Source organism: Lagopus muta, chromosome 14 (genome assembly GCF_023343835.1).
Source record: "Lagopus muta isolate bLagMut1 chromosome 14, bLagMut1 primary, whole genome shotgun sequence".
In the NCBI taxonomy this organism is placed as follows: Eukaryota; Metazoa; Chordata; class Aves; order Galliformes; family Phasianidae; genus Lagopus; species Lagopus muta.
Genome location: NC_064446.1, coordinates 2,356,074 through 2,373,450, shown reverse-complemented (window position 1 = coordinate 2,373,450; position 17,377 = coordinate 2,356,074). Strand labels below are relative to the sequence as shown.

General features: G+C 46.3%; 1 protein-coding gene across 1 annotated transcript in view; it reads left to right on the top strand.

The window, feature by feature from the left end:
* Positions 1-17,377, top strand: part of CTNNA1 (catenin alpha 1) — a 106,432-nt gene that overhangs the window by 73,745 nt on the left and 15,310 nt on the right. The window contains exons 10-11 of the mRNA XM_048961083.1: positions 4,588-4,680; positions 13,943-14,099. Of these exons, the coding sequence (XP_048817040.1) occupies positions 4,588-4,680; positions 13,943-14,099 (250 nt within the window). The remainder of the gene's footprint in view (positions 1-4,587; positions 4,681-13,942; positions 14,100-17,377) is intronic.

Sequence of the window (17,377 nt, the reverse complement as noted above, 5' to 3'; positions counted from 1 at the left end):
GAGAGACAATCCTGATTTGTAACGATGCCATGTGGCAGAGGCGGGCTCTGACAGTTTCAAATAAATTATGTAACAATAAACTCATTACTGAGCCTTCTTTGGATCGCACCGTTGCTGCGTGGTTGCATCCAGCACCCACTTGAGCGTGCCTTGTGTGTTTGGCTTTCTGGAGAAGCTGTCCTGAAAATAGGGCTGGTAGGTAAGGAGCAGGAGGTGGCGGTGATGCTTTGAAGTCAGCCCAGGTGCGCTGAACAGAAACGTTCACGTGGGCTTTCAGCATCAGCCTTCAAACTCCTTGAAAAAAGGAAGCTTGGATGTGTTAGGGATTATGGTTCATTTTCCCTCTCCTGTGGCTTTTGTCTTCTATTGAAAAAGCAATTTGTTAAGGCTTTACTAAACTGTCCTGTGTAAAGTAACCCCACTCCTTAAGCTAGGATGTCCAGTGCAGAAGACACTTTAACAGCTGCAGAGCCGTGGCAGTATTTCTCCATGGCTTGCAGCAGTGCAGTGTAAGAAGTTCCTGCTGACCCCACACTGGTGTAGCTGAGGCTGCTGGAGGCTCAGCTCCTGAGTTGTCATAGGAACAAATTTTAAGTGAAATGAATAAATAATGAATTTCAGGTGAAAAAGGTGAGCGCTGCCTAATGTCAGAGAGAGCAATTGTCTGGAACACCCGACAACACCAACGTGGGCTGGCAAATTGTTGCTAATGGAGGAAAAAATTACTGTAAAAATACCGAGATTCTTCCTGATTAAAAATAGCAAACTCTGAAGAAAAATAGCTAGAACTGTGACAGATGGTATCATTTCCCCCTATTCTTTTAATTTGGAAATGCACCTTGTTGCTGATAGCCTGTTTCCAGTTGACCCTGTGCATGGGGGTGGTTAACTGGCTCCTCCTCGTTCCATCTCGGTGTCATCGCTGAGAAACAGCTGACCTGAGTTCCAGGAGCAGGTCGGTCGCTGCAGCTCGGGGTTCTGCATGGCAGAGGTCTGTTAGCTCGGGCTGCAAATCGCACTGCTGCTTCACGTGCTTGTTGCTGACGTGGGTTGAAGCTCATCCCTGCTGCCCTGCAGGATGCACAAAGCACGGTCTGGGCGGTGGCTGCGCACTCTGAAAGCTACCGGAGCCTTGAAGTCGCATCAAAAAGATGCTTTTATTTTGGTCTGGCTGTGCTGCAAGCAGTATCCAAGCACCTCGTCTTACTTTCCAGCGCGCCTTGGCCTCCCTATGTGTTTTTTAAATTCTTTCAAGAAATTGGCCATTACGACTGATTACATTATTTGCAATTTTTTGTCTCCTTTGATGCCTGTGCCAGCAGTGCTTATGTAAAGGGGCTTGATGATATTGAATGGTAAGAATGAACAAATGCAGCGGGAATTCAATTGCTATTTTGCTCTCAAGCACAAGTGTTCTTTCTAAATCAAATCTGACCACTTACTATGTCAGTCAGCTGTGCTGTTGGCGAGACGGGAAAACTATTTCATTTCCATTTGATTTGAAGGGAGCTTCTGTTTGCTTGAGGTGCTCTGTTTTATTTGAAAGGCTTGGAAATGCGTATGATCTCCAAATGCTCTGCATGCTTTAGAACAAATTTAGTCACTTTTGATCTTCATCTTGGCTACAGAACCCTGTGCATTATGTGCACGCGTGGCCAGAAGCTCCTTCTCCTCCCCCTGTCAGGGAGCTTGAAGTTCTTTGCCAGGTACCAGGCAGGAGTTAGCAAAGAACTGTGCCTTCAGACACTTCACAGTTCAATTTCCTAATCATCCAGGCGCCCAGTGCAGCCGCTGTGTGCCATTCCACAGTTTGTGCCATGGAGCACTGGCTCGTTAATGACATTTGAAATACGTAATTGTAATGTCATTTACAGCTGGATTAGTAAGTTGACAGCACTTGTAAACTTGGTATTTTAGGAGGTTTGTGAGTTGTTGCAACAGACTGAGAGTGTCTGCACAGTAAGCATTGCATTGCTGTGGGTTTGGGGTTTGACCCACTGCACTCTAAACTCATCGTGACATTCTTGCTTTGCATTTGACGTTCAGCAGTTTGCTGGGAAGTTTGTCTGCTAATCTGGCAGAGAAGCTAATCTGCCAAAGCAAATAGCCTGCTCTTGGACTAACGTGCTGAAATGAAGTGTTCAGATTTGGAGGCGCAGAAGTAGGATGGAATGTGGCAGCCAGCAACTGGATTGTCTTAAGCTGCCAAGGAAGCTCAGTCACGGAAGCACACACACTTCTTTCATAAAGGTTGGCAGTCCCAGTCAGGCCGTTTCTATAGAAGAATTGCCATCAGTGAGGTATTCAGAAGAAAAATGACTGTACAAAAATGACTGTGCAAAAAAGCAAAATTGCATAGCACCACGGTGGGGGCACTCAATTACCAACTTCTTTGCCTCTCTGTATTCAGACAGAGCGAGGATTCTCTGTACTTGATTCATCACACTTGGCTTGAGAGAGAGCACAACATCTCCAGATAGCCGAGAGGCTGATTCTGCAGCGCCTCAATGTAGCTTTTATCCAGCCCCATCTCAAAAGGGCTTTGTGTTCTTCTCACTTCTAGAAGCCATAACTGCTGCTGGGGAGGCAGAAATGACGTCGAAATATGGACCATAAGAAGTATTGGCAAACTGGTATTTCTCAAAAATATGACCCGTGCTTAAAACAACAGCAAAACCTTTATTTGACTTTTAAATCATGACATCTTACTGCCTTTATTTTTGAGCCTCTAAACAAAAGCAGAGTGTACTACAGCTCACTGTGAGCTGGGGATTTAAGATGCAGCAGATCTAGAAAATAACAACCCTCTGTTCAAAGGAAAGCTCCTTCCTGGCAAGGTGTCACTGGGGTGCCCTGTTGGTGGCTGTGCCACGCGGGGCGACAGAACCTCTGCTGAGCTGGGAGCACTCGGCACAGCCCTGCAGGGAGCCGAGGCGTGCAGCAGCCTCACCTGCTGATGTGGGACCTTTGCTCTGCGGACTGTGGCAGAAAAGAAAGTGGAGAAGTTCAGGAGCGGTCTTGCAGCAAGCTGGCACAGTTCTGTACGGCGCGCGTTGATGCCGCGTAGTCTTCCTTTCAACTTGGGTTTGTTTTGTCCAAATATATGCTGCAGCATCTGTTTACTCAGTGGTGCAGTGCTGGAAGCATAGCTCTCCTCCTGACAGCTGACGGCTTCACATCCTTTGTAACTCGATTTGGATCTGGGGAAAGGAAGATGCGTGCTTTGCGATGGGAACTTGCTGCGGTCCCAAAATTAATAATGGAATTGATGAAACACTCCACTCAAGTCTCTTGGCATGTGGTTGATGGTTTGTGGGACAGTAATGTATTCTGTGTGGGAACATCTGCTGTAAAGGGAACGGCTTGGGGAGGGGGAAAGTGTGTGATACAGCTGCCAATACTACTTCAGAGTGACTCGCGTACGAACGCACAGGATGGTTTAACTAAAGGAGGATGGAGTTTCCCCATTTTGTAGAGGAAAGTCAGTGTAGAAACCTGGTTTGCTGCTGCATATCTGCTGGTCTACAGTGGTGCTTTACAACACCTAAGTGGGGTTTTGCAGGTTGCTCTGCCTTTGGAATGACAGTGCTCAGTGTTCGTCTCAGTTCACTCCATACTATTTTTACAGCTCTGTGTTCAAATGGCTCAGAATAACATGCTTATCACTCACCTGTCAGCTGCAAAATGCAACTTACTTCAGACTTCCTTCCCCTGAGAGTAGCTCCGATACGAGGAATGTCTTCAATTACCAGAAAAGTCTGTGCTGTCCCCGTCCTGTGTACTCCTAAAAGGCAGTTGGTAACAGGAGGTCCTCTGGTTCAGAGTGGCCTACTTAAGAGTGCTGCTGTGCAGCAGGTCAAGGTTTGGGAGTAAAGTTTTAGCATCACGAGATGCTGTTCCAATTCTGGGGAAGTGGGAATGGGAATTCAGCGTCATCTGTACCAGCACGTGGCTTTGTTTGGTGAATTCCAGCACTGCAGAGGACCAGGTTCTGCCTGTTGGATCCTGCAGCCCTTGACTCAGTGGGAAGTGCATCAGGATCCAGTGTGCCGTCACTGAGCCCTGCTTTGTACAGCATCAGCAGAACAGAGGGAGCTGTGCAGCACCTCTGCACTTCCTGCATAAGTGCATTACACGATAAGCCTGTCTCCAAGTGTTTCTGGGTTCACATTAAGCTAGATGTACAAATCTTTCAGGAGAGCGTCCCTACAAGCATCAGAACCTCACCTGTGTTGAAGCTGAATTGTTTTTTGAATTGTTTGATTGCTGCTGTCTCACTCACTGAGTTGGAGTGGGCCTTTCAGCTCTGGCTTCACGTGCAGCCAGTGATGCTCTCATCTCATTACTGTCAAGAACTTAACCGAGTGGGTGGAGACACCGAGCTGCCTGTCCTCTCAGTAGTCATTCAATTCTATCATCCAATATTTTGCGACTGGAGACAGAACAAATGTCATTAGTGATTTCAGAATCCATTGGAACTGAATCATTGTGAACACTTTGCATTTTGTCACTGGTCACAAAGCTCCTTGTAGAAGAAAATAAAAATCATTGCTAACAGTTGTTTGTTTTTTCCCCTTTCTGACACAGGTTGCCAACTTGGCCTGTTCCATCTCAAACAACGAGGAAGGTGTGAAGTTGGTTCGCATGTCAGCCAGCCAGCTTGAAGCCCTGTGTCCCCAGGTAATGAAGCACATGAGAACCTGCAACTTGGCGAGTGGTTCTGATATTTTATGCCCACTTATAGACTTGTCTGCAGGTCTTGACATTTTCCTTAGTGCATGTAGAGAGTTAAATGCATCATGACTTACATTCTTAAAGCTACACAATAGAAAGTAATTAGATGAGTGATAAAGGTGAATCTTGCGGTTCTTTACGTAGCAGCTGTAAGTTCCTCTTGCTGGGAATTCTTGTAACCTGTGAGTCAGGTTTACTGTTTTCTGTGGATGTTTGTGTTGCAGAAATGTGTTGTAAAGACACTGCCTCTGCTCTTGTGTGTGTGCTATGATTGTTATCTTCTTTACATAAGTAGAATATAAATACACCAATTAATCTTCCTGATAGCCCACAGTCAGTAAAAAGTGGCTATGCAAGAGGAGTTTCAGCCTGTCTGAGACTGTTCTTTAATTAATAACTTCTTAACGACAACGAGGAAATTAGGTTTATGTGAGAGCCAGGCTTTTCTCTTTCATTTTGATACTCCAGTTGTTGGCATTTCAAATGTCAAGAAACTGGAATGAACTTTGAGGGCTGTAGAGTGCTGTCAGTTCTTGTGGTTACATCTTGTAAAGCATCAGGAAGCTCAGGTCTGAAACATACAAATTGGTAACTAGATCCTAAAGGAAAAGACGTCCTCAGAAATGGTCATATGGCACTGTGTGAAAGTAAGGTGTGTTGTCATCTCAGGGTCACTTGGAATTTGTTCCCATTTTTCCATATGTGTATGGAAACAGAAGGGACCTGTGCAGATCTGTAAGTTCTTTGGAATCGTGTTTGTTTCAATCTCTTCTTTCTTTGCCTGTCCAACAACTTCCTATTTCAATAAGTCCATGCCTTTACAAGATGAGCATCGTGACAGCCACTTCATAGTGAAATAATAAACTGCAGCCAGTGGTCACAGAACTGTGGTGGCAGATACCAAGGTGCAGTTGTTAACCTTTGTTTTCAGGGATTGTGGATGCTCCATTCGGAGTGGCTGGGAGCTGTGGTGAAATGGACAGGGAGGGCTGGAGCTGATGAATTTTGGCTTTATGTAAGTTCCACATCTGAGCTTCCAAGCCTGCAGTTGTGATGCTCCGCTGTGCGATCTGCCTGAGTTTTAGGGCAGTCAAGGGATTAGCAAATAACACCGTAGATGTTCATGGGGCTTGTGAGAGTGCTTTTATGTTACACTGTGTTCTCTGGCTGATACTTTAATGCTCTGAGTGTATTTGAACATGTGAATCCTGAGAGATATTTAGGGACACTTATTTAAACTGTTCTACAAATGGCATCTGCTTTCTCCTAGCAGTTCTCAGGTTTGTCCCGTGGCAGTCTGTGCAGTGCAGCACGCTGCTGTGCTCATCAGCTGCCACTGAGCACCCCAAATAATCCCCAGATGCTTCTGGATGCACGGAGCAGCGCAGTGAGGTGCTGCTTTTTAAAGGCAATTACAGGCTTATTTCGCAGTTCATTTCTGACAAGATGCACAGTTTATTCTTGGATGTTGTTAGGTGACAAACATGCAAATTAGGCATAAAATACAAATTTGCTCCAATATTATCTGCCTTTTTTTCTTCTTTTTTTTTTTTGCTTAGATGGTATTTTTCCAGAAAGATGCTGGATTCAGAGTGAGTCAAGTCAATCAGTAATTATAATACACTCTGAAACTCAAGTGAATATATCAATATCACAAGGAAATATAATGTATGAAATTTAATTCAAGGCATTGCTGTGGTGGAAAGGATGAAACTGAAATTTAATGCACTTGATTAAGTCCCCAGGTAACTTCTTAAATAGCTTAGCAGTGCAGAGGCCATTCTGGGAGTAGGGAACTCCTGGTTAAGGAACGATTTCTGCAGAAATCAATCTGTAGAGTTAATTATAAAAGCAGTATCTCAGGTAGAGCAGTTAGTTGGTCCCTTGCGATAACTTGCCTGCTTCAGCTGCCAGCTGGAGCCACGATGGTGCAGCTCTTCAGACAAACAAGGCTTGGAAGCTTTGTTGGTGTGCACAAGAACCCATTCACTGCCCACATCACCAGAGGGCTCAGGCATTACAGGTTTGAAATTTAATTATTACAGCAAAGAGAAGGCGTGGAAAATTGAAGTCACTCCAACAGCATGCTGTTGTACAACAACACTGGGGCTGTGTGGTTGGGTTGCTTTTCCTCCAGAGAAGTCATTTGAGTCACATCAGCCTTGCTGTTTGCTGAGTGATCAGCCAATTAATGCAGAAGGCAAAGCTGGAGACTAAATCTAGCATTTCAACTCTGCTTTGTGGCCCAGGAAGAACCGCTGGGAAGAACTGTGTGCTCTGTAGCAGCCAGCTGGGTCACTGCTGCTGGGCTGGGCTCCCAGAGCTGAAATGGCACCACGTTAGGGGTCGCTGTGCTTTCCTGTGAAGCCAGGCAGGACTTGGAAGCCTGCCTGCATTCTTTTGGTTGAGGGCACATGTTGCTGAAATTCTGCTTGTGGAAGCACAAGGATTTCTTCCAGCTTTGCACAGGGGTTACCTGTGTGCCTGCATCTTTGTGCCTCCCTGGGTGGTAAGGGGAAGGGGCGAGTCTGCTGTGTGTCGGGATGAGGGAACAAAAGTCCTTGATCGTTGCAGCTAAATGTTTAGGAAATGAAATGCTTAACGTCTCCTTCTGAATGGAAATGGAAAAGTACTGCTGTGACATACTTGAAATAGTTGCTTGTGCTCCCATTTGCCTAGCAAAGCGCTGGGGAAGTTTTCTTTGCCTTCTTGCTAAGCATAGATCTTGCCAATTGTAAATTAGTGAAAGATTTTGTTTATCTCAACTCAAAAACCTGGATCCTTGCTTGTAACTTTGGCTTCTGAGTTCTGTTTCAAGAAGCACTTACTTTGAGAGCCTGCGAAAGCTGTTTTGTAACAGCATTTTGAATTTAAGATGTCTAAGAAGAGAGCTTAACCATAGCAAGCTTTCTGATCATACAAGCTGTAGGTGTTGAGGAGGCAACAGTGAAAATGCCCCAGCATGGCTCATGAAAGGAAAGAGCATTGCTGCAGCCTTTTGATGTGACAGTCTGCTGCCACTTGCAGCTGCATTTACCAGTGATTTGTTGACTTTCTCGTTCTTTAAAGCCTTTAATGTTTGTCTGTAGATCTGTAGTGAAATTGTAGTCAGGATTTTAGAAACTAATTACAGAACAGAACTTCCATAGGGGTGCTTGCTTCCACAGTACGTGCTGGAGCCCCTCGCCCCGAGGCCGACCGTCCTAAGGAGCAGCAGGTGGGGGTAGGTGCAGGATGGACCTGCAGCTGCAGGAGCTGCTCTCCCCTCCATAAGCAGCAGGCTTTGCTCTGAGCACCACTGGTTGCCTTTCGAGGGCAGCAGGCAGTGCCTGCACCTGTCCTTTCCCTGCTTGCTCCGTGCCTGCTGTAGCACAGCCAGCATTTAGCAGAGCTCACCCACCCTGCGCAGTCAATGAGTGTCACTGATTAAACAGGCTTCAGAGGAGTCTTGGATTAGATTACATCTTTTATGAAAATAAATTGGCTCTTCTTGTATTAATGTCTTCTTTTAATGACTGCTGTTCCACATCCATACATTCCAATTTTGAAATGCTTGAAAAGCAATTTGCAGCTTATAGATTTCTGATGAGGCAGGTGGTTACGTATGCTGGTCACACCTGCTGCCACACAAACAAAATGCAGAAGTGCAAGCAGTCCCGTGCAGAGGTTCCAGGTTGCATGGAGACTGCTGTGTAAAAGTTAACATTGAAGTTGCAGTTCTGTGTCATGAAGGCTGACTGTGAACAACCAGCACAGGACAGGAGTGGCCAGCAGGGAAACAATGTCAGAAACTTGAGCAGCTGCTGATGCAGTGGACTTACATAGAATCAGTGATAGGAGAAGGATTCAGTTCTGGGCTGAGAGGTGGGCAGTGGCTGTGTGTTTTCTCACAGGCACAGAATGGGCTGTGGAATGCAGTAGCAGAACAGCTTCCAGAAATGCCACTGCTCCCTGAAACCCCCAAACTTTCATTGCTCCAGGTTGGGGAAATGCTGTATAGAGCCACACTAATGGGCACCACAACAAGTGGCTCAAAATTCCTGCACCTTCTGCATGGGCTGCTGTTACCATGTGAGCCCTCAGCTACAAAAGTGCTTCTCTTATGTTTGGAAGTTGATAGGATAATTATCCATATACAGCATATATATAGAAAATCACTTGGATGGCAGCATAAGCTGCTGGGAAGGGTTCTGTTGCTCCAGAAAAGTCTGTGTCGTGGCATTGTAGCAACAGGAGGAAGGAGAGACTCCTCTGCAGAGACTCCTGAAGCAAATCCCAAAATGGCAGGGAGAGTGGTGTAAGCACCTTTTGTATGCTGGAACAAAGAGGAGGAAGTCAGAAGTCAACTTCTATGATTCTGTCTATGATTCTGTGATTCTCCTCTGGTGCATCAGCCTCTGTCCACTTATTGGTCACTGCCATTACAGCTGGAGATCGTGCAAAGCAGTCTCTGCGTGTTTTGCTTCCAGGCATTTCAGCTCATCAGTCTGCAGAGTGCTTTTTGCTGTATTGAAGTTCAGGGAGGGCTGACACACAGGCATGTGAATGCAAACCTGGGGCTGGATGTAAGTGGAAGTGACTTAAATGTCCTGCTTATGAACTGTGCTTCTGCTTGTAGCAAAATGGAACTGGGAGCAGAGGAGGAGACATGAAGATGGAGATAATTTTGGAATCTAGGATATAGGAAATGAAGTTAGGAGCAGGTTCTTATAAACTGCTAGTAAGCAGGCTGTGTTTTCTTTGATGCAGAAAAACACAGGTGTGAAAATCCAGCTAAGCCAGGGGCATCCTGCTGGGCTCAGCTTGGGGCAGCTTGGGAGGCACAGGGCAGGAATGTTTTTGGTGATCGTTTGGGAGCTGTGAGCTGAGCGCTGTGCTCCCTGTGCTCTTATTGTGCCTCCCAGCCAACCCTGGGGGTCAGAGCAGCAGCAGAGAGCTTGGCAGCACTGCATGGCCTCTGTCTGTGGGCTGACAGCAAGAAAACAGAGCGAGTGAGGGGTGATGCGTGGTGCAGCCCTGGCTTGGGCAGCTTCAACAAGAGCCTGCTTCCCCCAGCCTTGTACCTAAATCACTTCTCTTGGGGTCTCCTCCCCTTTATTTCAAAACTAAACAAAGCACACACACAAAAAAACCCCAAAAATACCAACATGAGAACAACCCAAACCAAGAGTTAACTGCCCATATTTGGGCTGTAAAGAACAGGTGTTTAGTGAGGAGAGGGGAGGCGTGTGGGTGCTCCTTGGTGAGGCACAGCAGCATCCTAAAGCCAATGCCACAGGAAACAGGGCAAAATGCAACCAGCTGCAGAAGGAGCAGCGTCCTACAAAGAGCAAAAGGTCCTCATGAAAAAGATTGAGGTGAAAATGACATAAAATTAATGCTTGCAGCCACTGACTCAACTTGTTATGTAGCTTATGGGTGTTGTGTGCATTGAGATAATCTTAAGGTACAATAGGTAAGAATTGCAAAGCAAATCAAGTAAGTAATTTTCTCCTCCCGTGTGAACTTTCTTCTTTCGGCCCTGCCAGCCAAGTGCTCAGAATGGCTCTTTGTAGGAAAAACAAATGTGCAGGAGCTTTCTCCTAGCTTCTGTGTCAGTCTTCCAGATGCGGGGCCAGAAAGTTTTTCAGTCTTTAATCTCTATTTTCAATAGGGAAAGAAGCGAAACAAACAAACAGGCCAAAAAGCAGATTGTTCCCACGAGGCTGTGAGCTGCAGATTGAGCCATCGCCTGCAAGGCTTTGGATCCCCAGCCTCCCCTGTGTCAGGGCAGGGCTGCCAAGGCCTGGCTGCGGCTGCAGGCACAGGAGAGCTGCTCCAGGATGTGCTGGAACGGCGGCGCTGAGCGCTGGGCTGAGTGCAGCCCTGCAATTGCTGTATGAAACAAAGCATCGATAAAAATAGTGTGTTTTCTTGCCATGCTTCATTTCCTTCTGGATAGTCTCAAATGTCCCTGTTTGATTCTTTTCTTTGTACAACTTCAGTGAGTCATTGTGATCGCAGTGCTCTGGCAGAATTTTGAGAAGCTCTGAAATACAGAATATTTCCCTGCATTGCCAAGTGTTTTACGTGGAAGCAGCTACACTGCAGGTAGTCTTGCCATATTCTGCCTATTTTTGGACTAGATGTGTCCTTCACACAAGTTATTTGTATTGTAAATGATTTCACACAGTTAAATGCCCAGTGTTTGGTGTTTTTAAGCAGGAATAATTGTGTACTTCCATCAGTCCCTTCACCCTTACTCCAAAATGTTTGGTTTAGACAATGAAGGAATTGCAGTGCCCACCACTCCCAACATACATAGACACAGGAGATCCCATATTTCTGTCCTTCTGCCAAATCTGTCCAAGCATCTGTTAGAAAATAAATCAGTTGCTCTGTAGTGGATACCAGACTCACGTAAGAGTGTATTTACCTGGAAAGTTGGGGTTTTTTTAGGATTTTATCAGTAATCCCTAGGATAAGGGATATCATCTGGGAATCCCAGGTGACGGCCAGGATAATTTGTTGATGTAAATCTTAAGCTTTGCATGTTTGCTAGAGTGAAGGGTCTGATTCCCCTAGCTAAAACTGGATGTTGTGACCACTGTGCAGATGGAGATCCAGATGCTAAATGTGTGCGAGTGGATTTATGGCTATGAGAGTTTGTGCTGTGAAACAGGACTCCGGGGTGCATCAGCTCTCCTGAATTTCCTCCTGACGCACGTGCAGGCGTGCACACCTTTGTGAGGCTGTCTGCACTGAGCTGCAGTTCTGGCTTTGGCTCTGCAGAGCTACTCAGCAGCCTTTGATTTCCCCACCTCTACATCATCCACATGCTGGCTGCTTTCTAAACACAAGGCAGGTCTGTTTGTAAGGGAGATCTCACCTGCTAATTTTGCTCGGTAGATTTGTTAAGATGCCTTTGAGGTGACTGTTCCTTTCTGCTGGTGTAACTGCAAAACAAGGATCCTATTCCAGATGGGTGAGCAGACTGCCTGAAGGGTAATGGTGCAGCTTGTGCCTCCTGCATTTGAATTTGGTGGCAGTGCCTTGTTTGAGCTCTTTGAGTACTTGCTGAGCCCTCTGTCTATGACAGCTCTTCCGTTAGATATGAAGAGCTGCTTAATGTGGGCATCTGGGGTTAGGCATGTGCTGCTGACAAAGATTAATGGTTCAGGCAGCTGCTGCTGTCCAGACATACATCACACAGGCACGCAGGCCATATGCTCCATCAGCAGTGGAGCTGACCTGTCTGAGTGCTTAAAATGTGTTTTCATACCTGGTGTTAGCCAGGGTGGCTGGGAGAGGGGAGGAGAAAGCATCCTGAGCCCTGGCATTGCTGTCTTGTGTCTCTGCAGTAGTGGTTGTTAGCAGATTTGTGGAGCATTAGCTGTTTTCCCCATTTTGTTTGTGTATTGCTCATCATTTTGCATTCATCTTCGTAAGACTTTGGATATCTAGATTGTCACTGATAGGTGACATACATACATGAGGTTACATACATGAGGCCGAGGCAAGAAATGGCAATGGCCAGTCTTAGGAACCAGCCTCCGTGACCAGAAAATGGGCTTCCCTTTCTAAAACCTCTTTCTGATTGATTTTAAGTTTTGAACTTAATTCCTATGCGTGTCACAAGGCTTTTTACAGAGCTCCCAGGGCTGGAGAGCCACAGTCCCATGGGCAGATTGAAGCACTCAGAGCAGCCTGCACCCCACGGCTCCCCAAAGGGACTCCTGCTCCTGCAGCTGCTTGCACAGGCAGCACAAATTCCAGGTTTCATTTTGAGGCAGGGGAACAGCAGAGGACTGACGTTGCTCAGGAAGGACAGGGGCAGTGCTGCATTGCCAGGAGTCAGAGCTGTGTTTCAGCCCAGCAGCTCTCCTGACCAGACTGTGGTTTGTGCCAGGTTGTTTTTTACGTTTGCACACTTGTTACATCAAGCTCACTTGTAGATGTGACCAAAATTCCCAGCCTCCATCTGCAGCTGCGGTGTGGCAGCCTGCAGAGCAGGACAGCTTGGCTCAGGCACTGTTGGTTCCTAGCATCCCTTGGGTGAATCAGCCTCCTCCTCCTGATTCATTCGGCGCCATCGTGATATCTTTAACATCGTCATCGTTTCCGTGTTTAGTGAGTTATATCTTCTTTTAAATGCTTTGTGACACTTTCAAATGAAGCAGGTAGAAAATGTCGATTTTGGAAAAGCAGGAGCATCTGGCACTTACATGTTTTGTTCAACAGCTTTGTGAAATTAATGCGGTCCTGAAGTAGAGAAGAAAAATCACACGTTGAACTTACGAGTTAATTAGCTCTAACGCTCTAGCTTGAAAACAAGATTAGGATTGTCATGTTGGTCTGACTGGAGGTGTTCCCGTGCCTGGCATGTCTCCAGGTCGTTTTGCTAACACACACAGGAGCCAGAGCGGATGCTGGAAGAGGAGCAGGCTTTGTGGCTGCTTCCTTCCCACACCTGGAGAGGCTTTTTTTGACATTTAACTGACCAAGGAGTTGGCAGAGCGTGGATTCGTTACCCAGCAGTGTGTAACACTTCTGCTTGGCAGAACAGTAGGATTAGAAGGAATTACATCCTAACAGAGAGCTCGAAAAAAACGTGCAGGGCTGTTTGGGAGGAGCAGCAGGGGAGCACCAAATACCCTCTCCTCCTGTTTCCTGCCTAATCCAGCTCTTCCAGAGCCGTGACAGAAGACTTGAGCTCTTGTAACAAGTACTGGTGAGGTACGGACTAAAATTTGAAGGAAAAGAAGATAAACACAGAATATATCTTGAATTCTGTATTTGTGTATTGTTCCTGCTTCAAACTGTCAACTTAATCCGTTTGGACCTTTTTTCTCAGGTTCTGGTGAGTAGCTTAGGAAATGCAGCCTCCAGTGAACCAACATCATCACGTCTGAATATTTAACAACATAACCTGTGCTCAGAAAGGTGCTGTGCCTTTTTAGCATGAGCTGTTAGAGAAAGGTGCAGCTGGCTGGTGTGAATACCTGCCAGGTGTCCTTGAGTGTAATAAGTGACCATAATAAATGTGGGAGCACATGTCAGTTGGGTGTGAAAGCATCAGAATAACAGAATAAACACTTTGGTCTTTAAACAACAAGTTCCTGAAAACTTACTAAACTTGCTTTGTTTGCTGCTGAGTTCATTGGATAAACATACAGAACCTACTTGTTTAGTGAGGAGCGCGCTCTAAAAATCCAGAGGTGTTTTGCAGGTCATCAACGCTGCCCTGGCCCTGGCTGCAAAACCACAAAGCAAGCTGGCCCAGGAGAACATGGAGCTCTTCAAAGAGCAGTGGGAGAAGCAAGTCCGCGTGCTGACGGACGCCGTCGATGACATCACCTCCATTGATGACTTCCTGGCTGTGTCAGGTAACGGGGAGGCTCTGAGGAGCAGACTCCTCACTGAGCTTGTTTCTGGAAGCCAGTGGTGTCCACACGTGGTGGAGTCCCTCGTTTTTGGGAGGATTGGTGTTGGTACACTTCACCTGGCAAGCGCTGAGTGTGATGTAAAAATAGAGCAGGGGATGTTGGCACAAGGAGAAAAGGTATCTTTCCAAGTGTGAAAGCAGCGATAGTTTAGTTAGCAGGTACTCTAGAAACTTGTCATTGCTCTTACAGAGTGAGCATGCATAAATGTATATATTTACATGTCAGCAGACAGATCGGCTCAAATATAGCGAGAGGCGCTTTGAATCTCTGGGTCTGCAGTTGCTGGTGAGCTTGGCACGGATTGCATGGAGCTCCTGGAGGCAGAGCGCACTGCGAGCAGCGGCGCAGCAGGAAATGGGAGCGTTCAGTACAGACTGCAGAAAGCAGAATCCCTCCCTTCACCTCGGACTCTTCTTACCTCATGAAAAATTAATATCCAGCCATAATCGTACAAGTTAATTAAAACTGTTCATATAGAAAGCTTTCTGTGAATAGTTTTAATCACGTCAGTTTTACTAATGTTTTTAAGGAAGATCAGATACTTATCACAATACATTAATAATTCCATTTGTCACAGTGCTTGCCAAGATAACCTGTTTTATCAGCATCAGATGATAAAGACCCACTAGTAGCTGCTGTGACCTAGAAATAATAGGGGCATTTTTATTTTCACGTCCTCTAATTCCACTTGAGTCAGAGGACACAGAGCTATAACACATGAGTTGTGGCTGCACTAGCTTTCACAAATTGCCACTACAAACCCAGGGCCTAATTTTCCTGGTGCAAACAGACTGGAGCATCTCCAGTGACCTAGAAAGCCAAGTCGTAAAGCGATATTTCACGGGAGGATGTGTGGGATCGGAAGCACCGAGCGAGCGTATCTAGAAAGTGCAGGTGAAAATACAGATAACAAAGAGTTATCAGTATTATCGTGTGTGTTTTATGCCCTGGGTTCTGAGTAAAAGCTTTGTGTGCAGTGAGTTAGCAGAAGCTTACTCGGCAATTGAACGTCCTCGTTCTCGTTATCTTTCTGCGTGTTCTTCGTTGCAGCAGCAGCTGAAATTGCACAGCTGTGAGGAGCCTATTTCTGGGGAAATATATTTAGAGAGAATTGTGTGCTGAAGTTCATGGCTCCATTTGGAGTTTGTCCACGAGCGTACAAAACATTTTAAAGAGAAAAGGCTGTTATTCTGCAGAACTGCAGCCCGCTGGAAGCCGCCTGGCTGTGTTTGCCTGCTGGTGGGGCTCAGAATGGGTCGGAGCAGCGGGACCGAGTGGTCGCCTTCCTTGTGCAGCCCCCTCGTGAGATGGGTACCTCTGAGGGGGCAGTGGTGCTGCCCTGCTCCTGAACGGCTCTAAAAGCTGCGGGGCCTCGGCAGCAGGCATTTCTGTCCTGGGGCAGCGACTGTCTGACTCAGGGGGCCGCTTTCCTGCCCCGTGTGCGAGGCTGTGGAAATGCCACGCTCACACTTAGAGACTGCTTCAGATGCTCGAGTGCCTTCAGCCATTGTTTGTGTTTGCTGCCTTATCAGAGAGGCGTTTGAAAAATATTAAAGCAATAAATATTGCTTCGAGTGTTATTTGTTTGAACTTTGATAAATGCTTTCCATATAAATGCCACTGCTGCAGTTCTCTGCTAAAAGTCGAAACGTGTCTTTGGATAAAATGGTGATGGCTGTGATTAATGCCAGGTTCCCTTTGGGGTTATTGGGATCTTTGAGCACAGTGGGGTTTATATAGATTGCTAACTGGGATGTAAGCAAAATAAAAGCGTTGTTGCAGCCTGTGTGTTTGTGTACAGCATCACATTCCTGCAATGCCCAGCATAAAACTCATGCTTTGTTGATCCATTTATGCTAGAGTTGTTATAGTTAAGAAAAGGTTTGATGAGAGAGACATTCATTTTAGGTGATAGCGGATTGTTGTGCAGGATGAGGACACCTGACTGTGCAGTGTTGAGGTTGGCTTTACGAAGAGCACAGCATGAGAAAGGCTCTGTTAGGATGGACAACGGTCTGGCAGTGGCTAATTGTTAGGGCCTAGGAAATTAGTGACAGAAGACCCCTAAAGACTAAGGATCCTCCCCAAACGCTCCCAGCCACGAGTGTTGGCAGTCCAGGGAGCTCCAGCAACAGAGGTGATGCCTTCTGAACAGTTCTTGACAGGCTTTTCTCTGTACGCTCGTGTTAGTTGCTCTTTCAGCCATTATCACCCTTTGACATCTCCAGCATCCTGTGCACAATTCACAGCCTTAGCTGTGCTCCATGTGAAGATCCTCCTTATTTTTGACACATCACCTATTTGCTCCAGTTGATGCCCCAGTTGCAGAAGGTGGGAAGGGTTTTTTCCCTTCATGCTGTGTGTAAGTGTACAGACCTCTGTCCTGTGCCTCCTCAGTCGTCTCCTTGACTGCAGTGCCTGTTCGTTATTCCTCATTTCAGAGCTCTTCAGTACCTCTTGTGATTCCTGTCCCCTGATGAGTCCCATCCCCTAGCACTCTGCCTGTGGTTCCCACTGATTCTGTCCTTCAGTTGCTGGTAGCACTGTGTAAAAAATCAAATCCAGTATTCTGAAGTCCCCTGGTTCTCCTTCAGGACCCTCTTCAAAACCATTCCAGATGCTGCCTCCTGTTGTGGTGCTGATGGAGGTTTGAGCTGGAGATTGCCCATCGTGATGGAGCTGTTTCTTAAGAGCCTCTGGATGAAGACTTGTGGTCACACTGATCGTCCTTATTGCAAAATGAAAACTGCTTTTAAGTGTATGAACGTGCAAGTGTTTGTAACCACATCTGCTGGCACCTTGTCTTCACCTAGTTTCTCCAATGTCCCTTGTCAAGAAAAGGTCCAGCATGGAGATGGTTCTGAGACCATCCATGGGAACGTGGTAGAAAAGCAGAATTACATCTGTGACTTAAACTTGGGAACTTGCTTTTATATTTTGGTCCTCTTTTAACCCCCAGCACCCCCATGTCAGCCTTGTTAAGGTATTTACAAAAGGCATTCCTGAGCCCTTTGGTGGGGAGCTGAAGGTGCACTGTGGTGCTGGAATGAGGATGGACAGTCACAGGGGCTTGAATTCTCGTAGCTTTTCACAGTTCTCTGAATGTCCTGGTTTGCTCTAAAAATATTTTCTACTAGGAAGACATGGCCTGTCCTCTTACCTTCTCTTAGCTTGTCACCAATCCATTTTTCCCTGTGCTTACTTCAGTAGGATGAGAT